This window comes from Hyperolius riggenbachi, chromosome 1, assembly GCF_040937935.1.
Source record: "Hyperolius riggenbachi isolate aHypRig1 chromosome 1, aHypRig1.pri, whole genome shotgun sequence".
NCBI classification, from domain to species: Eukaryota; Metazoa; Chordata; class Amphibia; order Anura; family Hyperoliidae; genus Hyperolius; species Hyperolius riggenbachi.
Genome location: NC_090646.1, coordinates 21,362,271 through 21,383,932, shown reverse-complemented (window position 1 = coordinate 21,383,932; position 21,662 = coordinate 21,362,271). Strand labels below are relative to the sequence as shown.

At 50.4% G+C, this 21,662-nt stretch overlaps 1 protein-coding gene across 4 annotated transcripts in view; it reads right to left on the bottom strand.

The window, feature by feature from the left end:
* HSPA12B (heat shock protein family A (Hsp70) member 12B) overlaps positions 1 to 20,727 on the bottom strand; it is an 83,767-nt gene extending 63,040 nt beyond the window's left edge. The window contains exons 1-2 of one of the 4 annotated variants that reach the window (XM_068266236.1): positions 20,668 to 20,727; positions 11,247 to 11,292 (exon numbers count right to left, since the gene is read on the bottom strand). In XM_068266236.1, coding sequence (XP_068122337.1) covers positions 11,247 to 11,289 — 43 coding nt within the window. In that variant the 5' untranslated portion in view covers positions 11,290 to 11,292; positions 20,668 to 20,727. The other 3 variants (XM_068266235.1, XM_068266234.1, XM_068266240.1) reach the window with 3 other exon arrangements.
* Positions 20,728 to 21,662: the final 935 nt, after the last annotated feature.

The window sequence follows — 21,662 nt, the reverse complement described above, 5'->3', positions numbered from 1 at the left end:
CATAAGCTGTTACTCGTTACTCTGTGACTGCCCTGACAGTAAACTAGCTGCAGCGTGTACATCACAAGCTGTTACTCTGTGACTGCCCTGACAGTAAACTAGCTGCAGCGTGTACATCATGAGCTGTTACTCTGTGACTGCCCTCAGGGCCGGTTTAAGCAACAATGGGGCCCCAGGGCAAAATAAACCTGGGCCCCCCCCCCCCCCCAACATTTACCCCAGAACAAAAATCGGCATTAGGGGACCTTTTTTGCAGCTGGTATAGTCAAGGTGTGAAGTCTCTATCGGTCAGAGCTCCACATTCTGGCTATCCCAGCCTGCGTGGGGGACAAGGGGTTAAAAAGTTTCAGGAGAGGGGACCCCACATAATTTAAAAAAAAAATAAAAAAAATTCCCACACTCTAAACATAAAAAAAATTGGGAAAATAGGAAAACATGCCAGGGATCTTCATACAGCCATATTGCGGCTGTATAGCGATCCCTGACCAAAGCGCTGCGGCTGCGTATAGACCCCCTGGAAACCCTGTCAGGAAATTTATTGCGCTTTTGTTTGATGCATGTAAAATTACACTACCGTTAGGTTTGCTACTAAAAGTGACATTTACCGCATTTAAAACTATACTTTTTTCCTTCTAAACTTTAAAATCGATGTTCTCAAAAACTATAAGGTCTTTTTGAAAAATTGTTTTTTCCTCTTATTCCTAATGATCTCCTTAACATATCTTGCAAATTTAGGGTTTCTAGCATTTAAGGTGGATTTGCTATTAACCATTAAAGTCGGCAGGTTTTTGAAATGTGTTTTTTTTCCCTTTGAAACTTTAAAATCGATTTTCTCAAAAACTATAAGGCCGATTTAAAAATTTTTTTTTCCTCTTGTAGCCACTAGGGGCCCCTACAAGCTCTGGGGCAGCTGCCTCCTTTGCCTTAATGGTAGCGCCGGCCCTGACTGCCCTGACAGTAAACTAGCTGCAGCGTGTACAGCATGAGCTGTTACTCTGTGACTGCCCTGACAGTAAACTAGCTGCAGCGTGTACAGCATGAGCTGTTACTCTGTGACTGCCCTGACAGTAAACTAGCTGCAGCGTGTACAGCATGAGCTGTTACTCTGTGACTGCCCTGACAGTAAACTAGCTGCAGCGTGTACAGCATGAGCTGTTACTCTGTGACTGCCCTGACAGTAAACTAGCTGCAGCGTGTACAGCATGAGCTGTTACTCTGTGACTGCCCTGACAGTAAACTAGCTGCAGCGTGTACAGCATGAGCTGTTACTCTGTGACTGCCCTGACAGTAAACTAGCTGCAGCGTGTACATCATGAGCTGTTACTCTGTGACTGCCCTGACAGTAAACTAGCTGCAGCGTGTACAGCATAAGCTGTTACTCGTTACTCTGTGACTGCCCTGACAGTAAACTAGCTGCAGCGTGTACATCATGAGCTTTTACTCTGTGACTGCCTTGACAGTAAACTAGCTGCAGCGTGTACATCATAAGTCGTTACTCTGTGCCTGGGCTTGCGACTTGTAAATTCATGAGGCTTTGTAGCCTGAGTAACATGGCTGCGTCCAGCGCTGAACCTTTAAAGCAAATCACAGTAAACTACATGAAGCATCAATCTGTAACATGTAAAAACTCCCAAAACGGTCTGAAGTGCAGCTGACTGATAATGATCACTTGTCTCCCTGTAATGGTGTGTGAGTGTATCAGAATGTCTGTACGCTCTGTGTAAGGTCCCTGGCAGCCCCCCCCCCCCCCCCCCCCAGGACAATTTCACAGCATCTGCCCAGGATAATGTACGGTGACGGATGACTGCGCTGAGCTGTGACAAATGACGATTTTATAGCGATACGTGTAAAGTTTTCAGAGTAACCACAAATGAGTTCCTGCTGTTCCACCGCTGGTGGTTCCAGGGAGCTGGAAGGAGCGTTTCCTGGCCGCACGGAACTCGCAGAACGTACACGTAACCTCACCTCTGATGTGAGGAGCACACGCCGGCAATAACAGGGCGACCTCGGGCCAGCTGCACGCTTTACTGCACAAATGATGTCTCATTGATTAAAAACGGCCTTAAAGCAGGGGTGTCAAACTCAAATACAAAGTGGGCTGAAATGGAACACTTGGTGTCTAGTGGTCCTCCCTCCCCTATACAGTTCCCTGGTGTCTAGAGGCCCCCACTCTCCCCTATACAGTTCCCTGGTGTCTAGTGGTCCTCCCTCCCCTATACAGTTCCGAGGTGTCTAGAGGCCCCCACTCTCCCCTATACAGTTCCCTGGTGTCTAGAGGCCCCCACTCTCCCCTATACAGTTCCCTGGTGTCTAGAGGCCCCTCCCAACCCTACACAGTTCCCTGGTGTCTAGTGGTCCTCCCTCCCCCATACTGTTCCCTGGTGTCTAGAGACCCCCAGCCTCCCCTATACAGTTTCCCTGGTGTCTAGTTCTTTCCCCCTACCTCCCCATATGGCTTCCCTGGTGCTCTAGGGCTTCACCTCCAATATAGCTTCCCTGGTGGTCCAGAGTGGGCCAAACTTAATGCAAAGTGGGGAAACCACCTGAGGGCCACATTTAATTGCTCTGAGGGCCAGATTTGGCCGGAGTTTGTCTTAAAGGAAACCCAAGGTTGGATATGGAGGCTGACATGTTTATTTCCTTTTAAACAATGCAGATTGCCTGGCTGTCTTGCTAATCTTCTGCTTTTTTATACTTTCAGCCATAGTCTCTGAACAAGCTTGCAGATCAGATGACAAATCTGACACTATTAGCTGCTTGCTTGTTTCAGGTGTGTGATTCAGAGGCCACTGACCAGAAAGATCAGCAGGGCTGCCGGGAACTGGTATTGTTTAAAAAGGAAATAAATATGGCAGCTTCCACAGGTCTCACACTTTGGGTTCCTTTTAAAGCACACCTGAGCTGAGAGGGATATGGAGGCTGACATGTTTCAAAGCAGGCAATGTGGACCACCACTTGCACCAGAAGAAATATCGGCATTGAGACGTAATTTGGGTGCCCAATAAATAGCTATCTGAGTGCCGAGGGCACCCAAATTATGGCTCAATGCTGATATTTTTACAATATTCATATATTATTTTGTTTTAACCTGACCCAGGATTTGAACTCGTGACCCCATGCTTCCCAGGCAGAGGAAGTGCCTCTGGACTTCTCAACTGCCTATTTAAATCATATCCCCCTAACTGTCCCAATTTTGCCAGTACAGTCCCTGTTTTGTATGCGGTCACTGATTGCTGCTCAGGGAGCCCTGTGGCCAGTCACTGATTGCTGTGCAGGGAGCCCGTGGCCTGTCACTGATTGCTGCGCAGGGAGCCCCGTGGCCTGTCACTGATTGCTGCTCAGGGAGCCCTGTGGCCAGTCACTGATTGCTATGCAGGGAGCTCCGTGGCCTGTCACTAATTGCTGCTCAGGGAGCCCTGTGGCCAGTCACTGATTGCTGTGCAGGGAGCCCGTGGCCTGTCACTGATTGCTGCGCAGGGAGCCCCGTGGCCTGTCACTGACTGCTTGACAGGGAGCCCCATGGCCTGTTACTGATTGCTATGCAGGGAGCTCCGTGGCCTGTCACTGATTGCTGCTCAGGGAGCCCTGTGGCCTGTCACTGATTGCTGTGCAGGGAGCCCCGTGGCCAGTCACTGATTGCTGTGCAGGGAGCCCCGTGGCCTGTCACTGATTGCTGTACAGGGAGCCCCGTGGCCTGTCACTGATTGCTGTGCAGGGAGCCCCGTGGCCAGTCACTGATTGCTGTGCAGGGAGCCCCGTGGCCTGTCACTGATTGCTGTGCAGGGAGCCCCGTGGCCTGTCACTGATTGCTGTACAGGGAGCCCCGTGGCCTGTCACTGATTGCTGTGTAGGGAGCCCCGTGGCCAGTCACTGATTGCTGCGCAGGGAGCCCCGTGGCCTGTCACTGATTGCTATGCAGGGATCCCTGTGGCCTGTCACTGATTGCTGCGCAGGGAGCCCCGTGGCCTGTCACTGATTGCTATGCAGGGAGCCATGTGGCCTGTCACTGATTGCTGCGCAGGGAGCCCCGTGGCCAGTCACTGATTGCTGTTCAGGGAGCCCCGTGGCCAGTCACTGATTGCTACACAGGAAGCCCCGTGGCCTGTCACTGATTGCTGTACAGGGAGCCCCGTGGCCTGTCACTGATTGCTGTGCAGGGAGCCCCGTGGCCTGTCACTGATTGCTGTGCAGAGAGCCCCGTGGCCTTTCACTGATTGCTGCGCAGGGAGCCCCGTGGCCTGTCACTGATTGCTGCGCAGGGAGCCCCGTGGCCTGTCACTGATTGCTGTGCAGGGAGCCCCGTGGCCTGTCACTGATTGCTACTGTATGCAGGAAGCCCCGTGGCCTGTCACTGATTGCTGTGCAGGGAGCCCTGTGGCCTGTCACTGATTGCTGCGCAGGGAGCCCCGTGGCCTGTCACTGATTGCTACGCAGGGAGCCCTGGGGCCTGTCACTGATTGCTGTGCAGAGAGCCCCGTGGCCTTTCACTGATTGCTGCGCAGGGAGCCCCGTGGCCTGTCACTGATTGCTGCGCAGGGAGCCCCGTGGCCTGTCACTGATTGCTATGCAGGGATCCCTGTGGCCTGTCACTGATTGCTATGCAGGGAGCCCCGTGGCCTGTCACTGATTGCTGTGTAGGGAGCCCCGTGGCCTGTCACTGATTGCTATGCAGGGAGCCCCGTGGCCTGTCACTGATTGCTGCACAGGGAGCTCCGTGGCCTGTCACTGATCGCTACACAGGGAGCCCCGTGGCCTGTCACTGATCGCTACACAGGGAGCCCCGTGGCCTGTCACTGATCGCTACACAGGGAGCCCCCTGGCCTGTCACGGATTGTTATGCAGGGAGCCTGGTGGCCTATAACTGATTGCTATGCAGGGAGCCCCGTGGCCTGTCACTGATTGCTATGCAGGGAGCCCCGTGGCCTGTCACTGATTGCTATGCAGGGAGCCCCGTGGCCTGTCACTGATTGCTGTGCAGGGAGCCCCGTAGCCTGTCACTGATTGCTATGCAGGGAGCCCTGTGGCCTGTCACTGATTGCTATGCAGGGAGCCCCGTGGCCTGTCACGGATTGTTATGCAGGGAGCCTGGTGGCCTATAACTGATTGCTATGCAGGGAGCCATGTGGCCTGTCACTGATTGCTGTGCAGGGAGCCCCGTGGCCTGTCACTGATTGCTGTGCAGGGAGCCCCGTAGCCTGTCACTGATTGCTATGCAGGGAGCCCTGTGGCCTGTCACTGATTGCTATGCAGGGAGCCCCGTGGCCTGTCACGGATTGTTATGCAGGGAGCCTGGTGGCCTATAACTGATTGCTATGCAGGGAGCCCCGTGGCCTGTCACTGATTGCTATGCAGGGAGCCCCGTGGCCTGTCACTGATTGCTATGCAGGGAGCCCCGTGGCCTGTCACTGATTGCTATGCAGGGAGCCCCGTGGCCTGTCACTGATTGCTATGCAGGGAGCCCCGTGGCCTGTCACTGATTGCTATGCAGGGAGCCCTGTGGCCTGTCACTGATTGCTATGCAGGGAGCCCCGTGGCCTGTCACTGATTGCTATGCAGGGAGCCATGTGGCCTGTCACTGATTGCTATGCAGGGAGCCCCGTGGCCTGTCACTGATTGCTGCACAGGGAGCCTCGTGGCCTGTCACTGATTGCTATGCAGGGAGCCCTGTGGCCTGTCACTGATTGCTATGCAGGGAGCCCCGTGGCCTGTCACTGATTGCTGCACAGGGAGCCCCGTGGCCTGTCACTGATTGCTATGCAGGGAGCCCCGTGGCCTGTCACTGATTGCTATGCAGGGAGCCCCGTGGCCTGTCACTGATTGCTGCGCAGGGAGCCCCGTGGCCTGTCACTGATTGCTATGCAGGGATCCCTGTGGCCTGTCACTGATTGCTATGCAGGGAGCCCCGTGGCCTGTCACTGATTGCTGTACAGGGAGCCCCGTGGCCTGTCACTGATTGCTATGCAGGGAGCCCCGTGGCCTGTCACTGATTGCTGTGCAGGAAGCCCCGTGGCCTGTCACTGATTGCTGTGTAGGGAGCCCTGTGGCCTGTCACTGATTGCTGTGCAGAGAGCCCCGTGGCCTGTCACGGATTGTTATGCAGGGAGCCTGGTGGCCTATAACTGATTGCTATGCAGGGAGCCCCGTGGCCTGTCACTGATTGCTATGCAGGGAGCCCCGTGGCCTGTCATTGATTGCTATGCAGGGAGCCCCGTGGCCTGTCACTGATTGCTGTGCAGGGAGCCCCGTAGCCTGTCACTGATTGCTATGCAGGGAGCCCTGTGGCCTGTCACTGATTGCTATGCAGGGAGCCCTGTGGCCTGTCACGGATTGTTATGCAGGGAGCCTGGTGGCCTATAACTGATTGCTATGCAGGGAGCCATGTGGCCTGTCACTGATTGCTATGCAGGGAGCCCCGTGGCCTGTCACTGATTGCTGCACAGGGAGCCCCGTGGCCTGTCACTGATTGCTATGCAGGGAGCCCCGTGGTGGCCTGTCACTGATTGCTGCGCAGGGAGCCCCGTGGCCTGTCACTAATTGCTATGCAGGGATCCCTGTGGCCTGTCACTGATTGCTATGCAGGGAGCCCCGTGGCCTGTCACTGATTGCTGTACAGGGAGCCCCGTGGCCTGTCACTGATTGCTGTGTAGGGAGCCCCGTGGCCTGTCACTGATTGCTGTACAGGGAGCCCCGTGGCCTGTCACTGATTGCTATGCAGGGAGCCCTGTGGCCTGTCACTGATTGCTGTGTAGGGAGCCCTGTGGCCTGTCACTGATTGCTGTGTAGGGAGCCCTGTGGCCTGTCACTGATTGCTGTGCAAGGAGCCCCGTGGCCTGTCACTGATTGCTATGCAGGGAGCCCCGTGGTGGCCTGTCACTGATTGCTGTGTAGGGAGCCCTGTGGCCTGTCACTGATTGCTGCGCAGGGAGCCCCGTGGCCTGTCACTGATTGCTATGCAGGGAGCCCCGTGGCCTGTCACTGATTGCTGCACAGGGAGCCCCGTGGCCTGTCACTGATTGCTGTGTAGGGAGCCCCGTGGCCTGTCACTGATTGCTATGCAGAGAGCCCCGTGGCCTGTCACTGATTGCTATGCAGGGAGCCCCGTGGTGGCCTGTCACTGATTGCTGTGTAGGGAGCCCCGTGGCCTGTCACTGATTGCTGTGCAGGGAGCCCCGTGGCCTGTCACTGATTGCTGCACAGGGAGCCCCGTGGCCTGTCACTGATTGCTATGCAGGGAGCCCCGTGGTGGCCTGTCACTGATTGCTGTGCAGGGAGCCCCGTGGTGGCCTGTCACTGATTGCTATGCAGGGAGCCCCGTGGCCTGTCACTGATTGCTATGCAGGGATCCCTGTGGCCTGTCACTGATTGCTGTGTAGGGAGCCCCGTGGCCTGTCACTGATTGCTACGCAGGGAGCCCCGTGGCCTGTCACTGATTGCTGCACAGGGAGCCCCGTGGCCTGTCACTGATTGCTGCACAGGGAGCCCCGTGGCCTGTCACTGATTGCTGCACAGGGAGCCCCGTGGCCTGTCACTGATTGCTGTGCAGGGAGCCCCGTGGCCTGTCACTGATTGCTGTGCAGGGAGCCCCGTGGTGGCCTGTCACTGATTGCTGTGTAGGGAGCCCTGTGGCCTGTCACTGATTGCTGTGTAGGGAGCCCTGTGGCCTGTCACTGATTGCTGTGCAGGGAGCTCCGTGGCCTGTCACTGATTGCTGTGTAGGGAGCCCTGTGGCCTGTCACTGATTGCTATGCAGGGAGCCCCGTGGCCTGTCACTGATTGCTGTGTAGGGAGCCCCGTGGCCTGTCACTGATTGCTGCACAGGGAGCCCCGTGGCCTGTCACTGATTGCTGCACAGGGAGCCCCGTGGCCTGTCACTGATTGCTGTGCAGGGAGCCCCGTGGCCTGTCACTGATTGCTGTGCAGGGAGCCCCGTGGTGGCCTGTCACTGATTGCTGTGTAGGGAGCCCTGTGGCCTGTCACTGATTGCTGTGTAGGGAGCCCTGTGGCCTGTCACTGATTGCTGTGCAGGGAGCTCCGTGGCCTGTCACTGATTGCTGTGTAGGGAGCCCTGTGGCCTGTCACTGATTGCTATGCAGGGAGCCCCGTGGCCTGTCACTGATTGCTGTGCAGGGAGCCCCGTGGCCTGTCACTGATTGCTGTGCAGGGAGCCCTGTGGCCTGTCACTGATTGCTGTGCAGGGAGCTCCGTGGCCTGTCACTGATTGCTGTGTAGGGAGCCCTGTGGCCTGTCACTGATTGCTATGCAGGGAGCTCCGTCGCCTGTCACTGATTGCTGCGCAGGGAGCCCCGTGGCCTGTCACTGATTGCTGTGCAGGGAGCCCCGTGGCCTGTCACTGATTGCTATGCAGGGAGCCCCGTGGCCTGTCACTGATTGCTGTGCAGGGAGCCCCGTGGCCTGTCACTGATTGCTGTGCAGGGAGCCCTGTGGCCTGTCACTAATTGCTATGCAGGGAGCCCCGTGGCCTGTCACTGATTGCTGTGTAGGGAGCCCCGTGGCCTGTCACTGATTGCTGTGTAGGGAGCCCTGTGGCCTGTCACTGATTGCTATGCAGGGAGCCCCGTGGCCTGTCACTGATTGCTGTGTAGGGAGCCCCGTGGCCTGTCACTGATTGCTGTGCAGGGAGCCCCGTGGCCTGTTACTGATTGCTGTGTAGGGAGCCCTGTGGCCTGTCACTGATTGCTGTGTAGTAATCTCTGGCATTGTCCTCTGTGATTTCCCCCTCACCCTGGAACACAGCCTGGGCGTTTTCATGAATTTTTTGGTTCCTTTCTAAACATCCTCTGAGAACCTGGAAACCAAAGGAAATACTTCTCAGAGTAGGTTTCCTCTTATCTGGACTCCCCCCACCCCCACCTTACTCTGTACTCTCCAAAATAAACAGAGCCCCCCACCCAGCTCCCCACCCATCCAGCCAGTGCTGCTTCGCCCTCTCTCTGGCTGAGGCCTGGCTGGATGTTGTGGTACAGAGTGTGGCATGACACATCTGCCCTCCGTACCGCTCACTGACACAAGATGGATCTGCCAGTCTGTGGAGCGGGGTATAGATGAAAGCGTAGGACAATGGGATTGTTCCTAGGCTTCCTCTGCTATAGGAAGAGGGTGACATTATGCAGCACGCCCTGCGCTGACGGATACACCTTCCTCCTTCCTCACAGCCTCACAGGGAGACACCGGTTCCATACACTAATCATCATATCGTGCTTGTTGTCACTACACAAGACACTGTCATTGCCAAGGCAATGCTGCAAGTATAGAGCAGGGCTCGACCCGCCTTCCTGTCACTTCACAGCACCAAAAGGCATCTTTCCATTTCACTTGGCAGCCGAATACGACTTTCCACAGCCGACTGAGGCTATAATTACACGTCTTTGCAAGTCTGGAATCTGTTCTGTGCAGTAAAGCCCAGTACATACATCCAATTTTGATTGATACCATTTCCTAGTGATGGTCAAGTAGATGTAAATAACTTCGAGTTGATGCAAATTTATGCAGCATGAAAATTAACCAATCAAATTTTACTTCAGCAGGATTAGATTGGTTCATTTTCAACCTGCTTAAGTTTGCACAAAAATGTAAAAATGCAAACATGTGCATCAACTCGCAGTTATTTGCATCTACTACTTGACCATCACTTCCATGTTTACTGTAGAAAACCAACAGGGAGAGGATAGCGTTCTCTCCTTTTTCTTATGACAAAAAAGAAATCTGGCCTTCAGTACAAAACAGACCTGAACTCAGAACTTCCTCTCTGCTCTAAAAGATACGAAACAGTATAATAACCTTTAAAGAAAAAACATTTCTTTGTTACAGCTGATACAAATCCTGCAATAAAGGACGAGTAGGCCACAGTGGGCGGGAGAGTGATAGCTAAGCCACGCCCCGTCCCAGAAAGCAATGTGGATTTCAGGAAGGGTAGGCCACAGTGGGAAGTCAAGTGACGGTGACACCTAAGCCATGTCCTCCCCCAGAAGGCAATGTGGATCTCAGGAAGGGTAGGCCACAGTGGGAAGTCAAGTGACAGTGACACCTAAGCCATGTCCTCTCCCAGAAGGCAATGTGGATCTGAGGAAGATATGTTTGTATGCAAAATTTGCATAATACTTGAAATCAGAATTACGTACATCTAGTTGACCATCCCTAAGGGCTCTTTCACATTAGGGCAGATTTTCTGCGTTTCAACGCAGTAGGTAAAGTTTGCGTTACCCAAGGTAAAATTAAGTCCATAGACTTTCATTTTAGCTTTCACATATAACGCAGCCTTTTTGTGCGTTGCGTTACACTGCACCCAGGCGCAGTTTTTCGGCCAACACTAGCTTTATGCGTTACAATGTTAGTCAATGTAAAACGCACACTAGGCGCATTTTTAATCCGTTAACGCAGGCAATCAGTCCCAGAATGCAACAGAGGAACAATGTAGAAAGTTGAAAACTAAAAGAAAAAAAAATTACCTGCGTTTTCCTAGGTGCTGTAACGCATTGAAAACGGATTAAAAACGCACACTCACTGCAGTGCAACGCATATTAAAACGCATACAACAAAACGTATGCTTTGAGCGTTCTCCAACGCAAACTCTGATGTGAAAGAGCCCTAATGCTTATACAGGGAAGCAATGTGGGAGGAGACTGTGTGAGTCAGGTGACTGTGGCAATGAAGGGATAAAGGAAGGTACTTACCGCTTCTATAAAACATGTTTACTGGCAGGAAGGCCAAAGACATGGAGGGGGCTTATGGGAACTTTACTGATTTCCAGTCGCATTCCTCCCAACTTTTTGAGATAAAAAAGAGGGACACTTAAGCCGCACCCCTGCCACACTTCTAACCACGCCCCTGCCACACCCCCAATCACACACACTATAAAGATTTCATAAGAAAAATATGATGGTTTATCATTCAAACCACACTGGTCTTTTCTATCCTGGTTCATTTTCCTTCATATTAACAGTTGAAAATAAGAAATATATGAGTTTAAAGGATGGAAATAACGTTTCAAATCAATTAAACACATTTTTTCAGTAGAAAGATATATATATGTACATAGATCTGTACATCAGTCCTGAAAGAGGGACAAATGAGGAGGAAAAAGGGACAGGGGGACAGTCCCTTCAAAAGAGGGTAATTTGAGAGCTATACAGTCGTCATGGGCCGGGCTACCAGTCTATATAACCCACTGGCACTAAATACTCTCACTTATCACTTTTATTATTGCCGTTATTTGGTATTTGGCTCACCTATTTGCAGCGTCTGCATTCTGTGGTCCAGTACCGCCGTCATTTCCTAAAAACACAAACAGAGAGAAAACTCAGTAAAACCTGCCACATCTCAGTACAGATACCTGCAGCTTGCAATAGTACTAGTGACACTTGTTATATGCCATTCTGCCAAAGACCATGGAGGACAGACTAGCAGAGGGCGCTAGCTGGCAGTACTATGAGTGATCTGCTGCTGCCCACATTCTTTTATCTATAAGCTCTGAGGTCTGATGGCCGTTATATGAGAGGCTGAAGCCTCATACACACGCACAATTACTGAGATCAGGATCCGATCCCTCCGGTGTCAGATCGGGACCAAGTTCTGCACTGATGAGTCGTTAGCCTGCAGGCTAACAATGCCTTCTGCTGCTATATATGGAGGTGGGAGGAGTGCCAACAGCGCCAACATGTGACAGGGTGACACAAAGCGGAGAGGGTAAAGAGAAGAACAATGGTCTTGACTATCCAAAGGAACCTGAAGCAAGAGATGTATGGAGGCTGCCATGTTTATTTCCTGTTAAGCAATACCAGTTGCCTGGCAGCCCTGCTGATCCTCTGCCTATAATACATTTAGCCACAGCCCCAGAACTAGCATGCAGCAGATCAGGTGTTTCTGACATCATTGTCAGATCTGACAAGATTAGCCGCATGCTTGTTTCTGGTGTGATTCAGACACTACTGCAGCCAAATAGATCAGCAGGGCTGCCAGGCAACTGTTATTGTTTAACAGGAAATAAATATAGCAGCCTCCATAAACCTCTCACTACAGGTTCCCTTTAATTAGATACCAGAGGGTTAGGATTCAATGTTTATCAGTTTAGAATGTACACAAACTGTTTATAGCTGATGTTGGAGCTCAGAGGAGGACGGGGGAGAGATGAGAGGAGTTAGCAGTAATATTCCATCGTGTTTACATAACGCAGCATTTGCCGTCAGACCACAGATTACAGATTATTGCTCAAAGACCCCCCCCCCCCCCCCCCCCCCGCTCTCTGCGCTTCTGCTACAGACTAGTCATCTGTGAGTGGGGGAGGGAAGATAGAGACAGCGCAAGACAGACTGGAGCAAACATGGAGCTCTGTGCCATCAATAGGGGCGTCACTACAAATCACTGGGCCCCCCTGCAAAGCTTTAGATGCCCCTCCCATTGCTTTCTGCACAGGTAAACTGAAATCCAATGTTATTTAATTGGCCAGTGCACACATGAATGTGTTTCCCCCATGCAGAGAAAAAGTGAAGCACTGCAGACATTTTCTCTATCAGTTACATCAGCTTCTGTGATAAAACGTGCATGTTTTCCCACATACAGACACACATGATGTGCAGAAAACGCATACAGGAAACCGACAGAGGAGTGTGCTCCCAGCCTCAGCTCATTACACTAACTCTGTCCATCTCTGATGGAGCAGAACTGGCTCTGCAGACTCCTCCAGCATCACTACAGTACACAGCACTTGGGGAGGGGTAGAGAGGCTGAGGGCTGTACACAAGACCCTGCTGAACACTGAATAGGAACTGTGTACAAATCTTTGTCTGCAAAACTTTGTATGATTCCTTATCAGGGGCTGAGCAGATGCAGTCATTAGAACAATTGTGCAGAGAGCAGTAAGTTTTTTCACTCCGTGACCTTAGTTTTCAGTCTCTCAGGACAGGGAAAAGAAACTTCTCTCCCCACGGGCCCCCCTGCGGCTGCATCCCTTGCAGGGTCTATTGTTACGCCCCTGGCTGTCAATCAGGATCCTTCCATCGCCAAGGCCTGTGACTCAAAAGTGGGTCTTAAAAATGGAGTGATTTCAGGTAAAGTGATATTGTCCCCTCATGAAATCACTCCAAAACTACCGCAGACACCGCAACTGCGATTTCAGCAAAACACAATAAATCCGATGTGATCCTTATACAGTGCTTTTAGTATCACCGGCGATTCCACAATGTGCCTGAAAGCGCTCTAGAGTGTCCCAGGACTAAGGGTCATTTCCACAGCCAATCACAAGTGCGTGGGGGAGAGCGCAATCATCTCTCCTCTGCGTTTTTGTTCACACTATGGTGCGATTGAAAAGTCCCACTCAACTGCATGAAATGGCGATGGCACCGAAAGTACATCATGGGGTGCGTCTCCCATTCTACTAGCGCAGCGATCTGCAAACTTGGCTCTACAGCTGTTAAGGAGCCACAAGTCCCGCGACTTGCTTGATAAAACAAGCGCGTCTCGCGATTGGCAAATTGCACACGTCCTGTGAATTAGATCACAGTACAGACATAGGAATGCGGGCCTTAATGTGTACCTGAGACAATCACAGCAGAAGGAGTTATACTTACCTGGGGCGTCCTCTGTGCATGCGCAGTTCCGGTTGCGAACAATCCCTCTACCCCCGATAGCACTCCCGGTGTGTATGCGCAGTGGCTTCTAGGTTCGGAGGTCTGCTTTAACTTTGCTTCCCTCCTATAAATAGTGTTCAGGGAGTACTGGCAGCAGCATATGTGAGCGATGACACAGCGCTGGAGGAAGGAAGGGGTGTGCAGAGGTGGGACCGGCCTCAGGAGCTGGGAGCGATGGAAGGCAGCACAGTGCTCAGCCTGGGAGCTGCAGGCGGATAAGATCTACAGCAGATATGATACAATACAGTGCAAGCTATTACTCTGCCCTCACTGGGGCTCATTCACTGAGACTGGAGGGCATACCATTCCAGAATGCCTGGCCTGCTTCCGTTCACAGCCCTTTCTGCTTGTGGATCTTCAAACATTAGGTTCAGTAAAACAAATGGAATCCACAGCGGTAAACATTTCAATTAGTGAGATGCGTTCATAATGCATTCTTTTCCTAAGCGCAGTCGCCATTCTGCTGCATTTTTGGTGCACATGAGCTCCCGTACTTTGTTAGCGGGCGCAGGAAAGTCACAAAGCAGTTGCACCGCCAGCAAGGTTTCCGCAATTCAAATTATTTTCCTGCTCGATTTCTACCTGTGCAAATCACTCACACACCGCAATCGCAGTTGATTTGTCGCGTGGTTATTTTGCCCTGATTTTTTGCGTAATCGCTCCTAAATCGCTACATACAGTGCGTTTGCAATCGCAAATTCTGCAGTGTGAATGCTCCTATAGGCCGCCACTGCGCTAGCAATTCGCCAATCACCAGCAATAGTCAATAGCAGAATCACCTGCGGTGTGAAACAGCCATTTAAGAAGAACTGTAGTAAAAATACACACTGAAAAACTGTGCTTATAAAAATATTAATTTATAGATTATTTTATTTAGTCAGTGTTTGCCCATTGTAACATCTATTCTCTCCCTGATTTCCATTCTGACATTTATCACATGGTGGCATCTTTAGTTCCGCCAGGTGATCAGTGCAGAATGTTTGTTACTGAGAGTTCTATGCACAGAGGGAGATACTGCTTGCTTGGCAGTTGGAAAAAAGCCATTATTTCCCACAATGCAATGTGGTTCACAGACAGAAAACTGTCAGGACCATGGTCATGACATCATACTGTGGGAGGGGCTTCAATATCAGCCATACAGAGCCCCTGATGATCTACTGTATATACTCGCATATAAGCGGACCCGCTTATAAGCCGAGGTACCCACTTTCCCCTCAAAAACAAGGAAAAAAGTGATTGACTCGCGTATAAGCCTCATCCCCACTATAGACCCCTCCATAGTAGCCATATGTGCCCCCAGTACAAGTCAGACCCCTTCCTCCCCATAGCCAGATGATGTGCCCCAAAGATGATACAGCTGTGTCTCAAGACGCCACTAGATGGCATCATAAATATGAGACACAGTGATTGCCACAAAGGAAGGATCCCCGATCATTGCACCGCTGACACATTGCTTGCACACTCCGCTCCACAAGCCAGGGGACACAGGTGGTATTGAGCAGCGCACTCTGCACACCATGCTGCAGGGGATGAGGGGCACAGACACAGAAGGGAGCCACCTGGCAAGAGCAGGATCACTAGTGCACGATCCTTACACTCCTCTGCCAGTAACAAAACCTGCTCCACATCTGTTCTGCTCCACTGACTCGCATATAAGCTGCTCCTTCCATCCGCCGATGCGTAACCCTAACCAACTCCCCCCAATACCTTACCTGTCAATGCCTAACTCTAACTGAACACCCCCCTAAAATATCAGGCATATCTCCCGCCCGTAGCTGTAATGTATAGGGGTGCTTATGGCGGCAGCTACACTACCATGGCGACTCAGCTGCCCACATTTCCTTCTTCCCAGGAGCGCCCCCTCCAGGTGAGAGGATAACACAGCAGTGGGATGTTTGGATGGATGGAGATTCCTTCATGGTTAGCAGGTTGCCTGTGTTATCAGTATTATCTGCAGCTGGGAGCGCCCCGGCCTCTGTACCAGGTACACAGCGTACCCTGACTGACTCGTGTCTGTGGACTGCAGCCAGAACCCTCCTCAGTGCAGCAACACACAGTACACTGCCAGGTGCGCGATGGGCAGAGACACACACAGGTCTGTTCACATAGAGACACACACCCCATTCACCCAGCACAGGAAAACTCTGACTGTGTATAGATGAACTACGCCTTCCCTGACCTACAGTCCTAAAGCCCCATCTACACCATACAATTTTTTTGTCCGATTCAATTTGATTCATTGATTCGATTAAATCCGACATGCCCGATCGGGATTCGATTCGATTCAATTTGCCATTGCAATCGACTCAAATTGAATCCCGATCGGACATGTCGGATCGAATCGAATCAATGAATAGAATCGAATTGGACAAAATATTGTATGGTGTAGATGGGGCTTAAGCCCTATCTACACAATACGATTCTTTGTGCGATTCGATTACGATTCTATTTACGATCTGATTAAATCCGACATGTCCGATCGGGATTCGATTCAATTCGATTTTTGCCATTGCAAAACAATGGCAAATCGAATTGAATCAAATCGAATCCCGATTGGACATGTCGGATTTCATCGGATTGTAAATAGAATCATAATCGAATCGCACAAAGAATCGTGTTGTGTAGATAGGGCTTATAGAGCTCTGCACACACCTCAGATTACCTTCCCCCAAACGATTATGTGTGATGCCACTGGCCAATCATCTAGTCTTGGCCTTCCCTTCAATGATCTGATGGGGCAGATTTTTCTCACGCAACTGCTATTGTTGCTGCGGGAGCTTCCTTTAAGGTACTGGTCACTTGTCATTGTCACTTGTAAAGCGGGGTACACACCTTCAATTTTGATTGGCCAATCACTGACAAATTTTACCACCCCCACGCAGTAAGAGGCCTCATTCACAGAGGGACGTTGCGTTGACATTTAAGTGACATTAAAGTCACAACGCAGCATTACAATGCAACACACATAAAAGCACATTAACGCTGCATTACCATCGCATACGGTAAGTACAGTGAAGCATACAGGCAATGAGAAGTATGCTTCCCTGTACCCGGTAACGTGTGTGTTTAGAGGTAACGCGCTGCAGCAGTGTGTTACCATAACACTACACGTTACAATGCTACGCTAACGCCACACTGTGAACAGCCCATAGGATTAGCATTGTAGTGCGGTAAGCTGCGTTATAAGACTTTATAAGGCAGCTCCGCAACGTCCCACTGTGACTGAGGCCTGAGAGTTTACCTACACAACTGGCTCACAGTATTCAATATACTACATGGAGGTGGTAAAATTGGTCAGTGGTAATCGTGATTTAAAGTGTGTACCAGGCTTTCGGGTGCATACACACAACCAATTTTAATTGGTCAATTACCGACCAATGTTACCACTTTCATGTAGTATGAGAGCTTACCTACACAATTTGCTCATAGTATTCTAATGGCTCTCATACTACATGGAGGGGGTAAATTTGGTCTGTCAGTGGCCAATCAGAATTGGATGTGTGTACACACCCGTTAGAAAGCACGGTACACACCTTCAGTTTTAATTGGGCAATTTTACCCCCTCCGTGGATACCAGTCTGATAAAACATAACAATAAAATTGTGCTCCAGACACGTTTGGAAACTTACAGGTGGATGCAAACTGAAATGAGAAGATCATTTTTACATGACATACGCAATACATTCGGCAACACAGATACACGGTGCACACTGACTGCTGCACTACAAAGTCCCAATTCTGTATCCCCACCATGACACAGTCTGCATGAGGTTTGTATACAAGTCTGCATGAGGTTTGTATACAAGTCTGCATGAGGGTTGTATACAAGTCTGCATGAGGGTTGTATACAAGTCTGCATGAGGGTTGTATACAAGTCTGAATGAGGTTTGTATATAAATCTGCATGAGGTTTGTAGATAAGTCTGCATGAGGTTTGTATACAAGTCTGCATGAGGTTTGTATATAAGTCTGCATGAGGTTTGTAGATAAGTCTGCATGAGGTTTGTATATAAGTCTGCATGAGGTTTGTATACAAGTCTGCATGAGGTTTGTATGTACTGTAATGACTCAAAGCAGTGATGGATTTAGCTCAAGCGGGACACTGGGCAGACATAATTGTTTTCTGACCTTAGCCATCCCTGACTTGGGAGCTCATAAATAGCTCTGCCTAGATTGGCCCGATGGTAAAAACAGCCCTGATTAGAAACTAAAATGATATGTTTTTAGCTGATTTTTAAGGAGAGAGGATTTTTCACCTAAATCTTAGGCCTGGAACCCACTGCAAAACGCTATCGCTAATCGCAAGCACTAGCATTTTGTATGAGCAGTTTGTCAGCGGTTTCATGAGCGTTTTGGGAAGTGATTTTACAAAGTGTATCAATTTGCCAGCGGTTGTGTAGCGATTAGCGTTTTAAAGTCTGATTGGTCCTTTCAATTAATTTTAATTTTGTTACAGTGTGTGTTAACGTTAAAACGCTAGCAAAATCGCTCCATGCAGGTTTTGATGAGCGATTACGCCAGCGTTTATATACTTTACATTGAAGCACTAACGCTCCCAAAATGCTGCATGTCCTGCGTTTGCGATTTGAGGAATCGCAAACGCTCCAGTGGAAGTTGCCCTATCCAATTACATTAGCTGAGCGTTTTGGCAAAACGCTAGCGTTCTGTAACGCTCCAAAAATGCTCTCAAAATCGCCCTTGTGGGTTCCAGCCCTTATTGTTAGTGTTAGGGATCATTTTTAGGCCTCCTACAGTGTCTGCACACCTTTAGATTTTTGGTGGATAAATTATTGATATCGAGTGATGTAATACCACTTTGCACCACGAGATATTCAATCAGATTCCATCATAAAACAACAACAATGAAACATTTGTCAAGCGATTTTCTCCTGTAGGACCCAAAGTGCATCAACTCGTTTCAGGTCAGTTCATAGTGATGTGTACAGGGGAAAAAGTTATGTGATCATATACCGTATGCCAGACTAAACAGGTGACTTTTCAGTTTAGATTTAACCTCCCTGGAGTTCAATTTCCCCAGGATTTCTGTGCAAAAAGTGATAACATTTATTTTTAAAACTTTTTTTTCCCTGTAACTTGCCAAAATGTGTCAAGCAAGAGTCTAGTATACAGTGCAGGAGAGTATTGATGTGTATGCACGTTTATACTGTTCACAGCATGTTTTTTGGATGGATATATCTGTCCATACTGTAAACATGTCTAGGGTTGGAGCTGTCTTGATTAGGTTTGGCAAGGTATTCCACAGGGTAGGGGCAGCATGACAGAAAACTCTTTCTAACACTGCAGGGTGGCCTCTTGAGAATGCCCTTAGTGGCTGCAGCTCTTGAGTGCTTTGTTTCCAACAGGAGAAAAGCACTATACAAATGTTTGGATTATTAATGGTTCTATCTTTTTAGTCCAATCTTACCACTTCTATGTAATATGAGGGACCTCCTAAAATATCCATTCAAAGTCTGTTCACTCCGGTTACCCCTCTTCTACTACATAGATCTGGTAAGAATGTACAAAAGAATATACAAAAAAATTGCATCATTGGTGGTCTCCTTAAAGGTTTCCATTAACACTACAATATTTTCCTCAGATGCAATCACATTTGCGGGATCGTAAGTTGTCTGAAGCTAATTATCGTTTGTTCCCATAAAACGGGTCGATCACAGGAGCTATCTCTCTTAAGATACAATCGTAAAATCCAACATTCCAATCAACAAAAAAAATCTGTATTCCCATGAACCATCAAATCGTTTCACGTCAATTTTGCCCACATACCGCTTTTCTGTAAAATGTGATTGTAAAAATCAAATCGAATGATCGCATCAGTGGGTTGGTGGGCCCCTAGGTGGCCATCGATTGCCCATTTCTTGCCCCCACCACCCCAAATGACGAAACAACAAGCTTTCCTGATCGAGTTTTAATTGAAGTTTAAAGGGACCTTGAGCGGTGGACTAAAATGAAAATCGTGACTTACCTGGGACTTCCTCCAGCCCCTCATAGCCCGTGAGGTCCCCCGGTGTCCTCCTGCTGCTTCTCCTGGTTCCGCTGGCGGCTCTGGTAATTCGGCAACTTCGGCTGAAGTCGCCTGTCCGCGTTTCAGTCATAGAGAACCGTGCATGCTCAGGACTCCTACGGCGGCCGGTGTGATGATGCGCAGGGTGCGCTGTGGGAGCGTGCACGGGTGTCTTCAGCCCGAAGTCACGAATTATCGGAGCCGCCAGGGGGACCAGGAGAAGAAGCAGAAGGACACCAGGGGACTTCACAGGCTACGGGGGTCTGGAGGAAGCGCTAGGTAAGTCACGATTTTTATTTTAGCCCACAGCTCAGGGTCCCGTTGAACTGTCCATAAATGTGATGTTTCCATCGAAACAAGAACTTAATCTATAAAAAACAACTAACAAAAAACAGCCAATAGTTTCTGGGAGGCGATAACTGGCCTTGAAACTTCCGCACTCAAACTTTTCAGCCAGTGTTACCTGAGTCACAACAAACCGACATACCGCTGAGGAAGAGATAACATCGAGGGAAGGTTGTAGGTCGATGAATGACGACCGAGGCGTTTAATAGATCGCTGGTGAATGACCGACGCGTGCGCGGCGAGTCCGAGGAGACCTAAGCAGACCCCGGGGCTTTAGCAATAAAACGAGACGAGAACCAAACAAAGGCGGTTGTTGTAAGCTTCCACAGGAAAGCGAGCCCCCCATCCCTGGTGGAATCCCCCCAGGTATGAGGGAATGACAGGACCATACCTTGTTCTGCAGAGGGTGGGTGGTGAAGACAGTCCTTCAGCAGAAGATGGAGCTGAGATCCTCCTCACAGAAGTGTTCCTCACCTCTGCCAGCTGGACCCCCCTCCCTCCAGCAGCCTTCCTCCTCATAGAAGTGTTCCTCACCTCTGCCAGCTGGACCCCCCTCTCTCCTGCCTGCAGCCTTCCTCCTCACAGAAGAGTGCCTCACCTCTGCCAGCAGGACCCCCCTTCCTCCTGCAGCCTTCCTCCTCACAGAAGAGTGCCTCACCTCTGCCAGCAGGACCCCCCTCTCTCCAGCAGCCTTCCTCCTCTCCTTCCTCTGGATACAAGCGTCACCTCCCAGCTTAAGTTACCAGATGCAGGAGAGGAGGGAGGACCCCACAGCCCTCAGGGAGGGGACCAGCAATAGCCAGCATGGGATGGATGGAGTCCATAAACTTCTAAACACTTCTCCTGGGCTCATCCTTCATCCTCCCTCATTGTTTGCGGAATCATCAGAATACTCTTCAACCAAGCCAACGCCAACCAATCGTTCCCCCTTACCCCCTCCCTGTTACCGACCAACTCCAGTCAATCGTTCTCCTCACCCCCTCCGCTACCTACTAGTCGTCAAACGACAAAATATACATTTTTGAAACATAAATCTGCCTCTTCCAGGGAGGGATCACACTTGTGCACTTTGGCTTGCGAGATCGCATGCGAAAAAGTATGTACAAGTAGTCTCCTACTTACAAACAACTCGCGTTACCTGTTTTCATACATATAAACAACGTGCCAGTGTGGCCCACCTGTCCTGTGGGCCACACTGGTCCACTTCCACTTTCGTGACCTCTGGGTCACAACGCTGAAAAGAGACATTCATTCTCTCACCAGCGTGCATGGAGGTGAGGGAGCGGCTGGGGGCGCAGCCAGGGAGAGAGAGCTGCCCTCCTGTAGGAACTCCCTTGGTGAGCGTTTTGAACAGGGAATCCCTATCCCCTATGTTTACCTCCAAGATAGCGACAAATATTGCCGCTAATCTCGGAGGGGGCCATAGCATGGCGGCGGTGGGAGGGCACAGAGGCATGTCATGAGGCAGAGAACATGCCTCTCCGTCCCATCTGTCCTCCCAAGAATCACCTCGGGTTCTCTTTAAAACACAATGTTTGCACCATATTCTAATTTTTTGAGTTTCAACTGTATTTGGCGTGGCCACAGCATCAATTCTTCTAGGGAGACTTGCACACATTTTTTGAAGGAACTCAGCTGGTAGGTTGTTCCAAA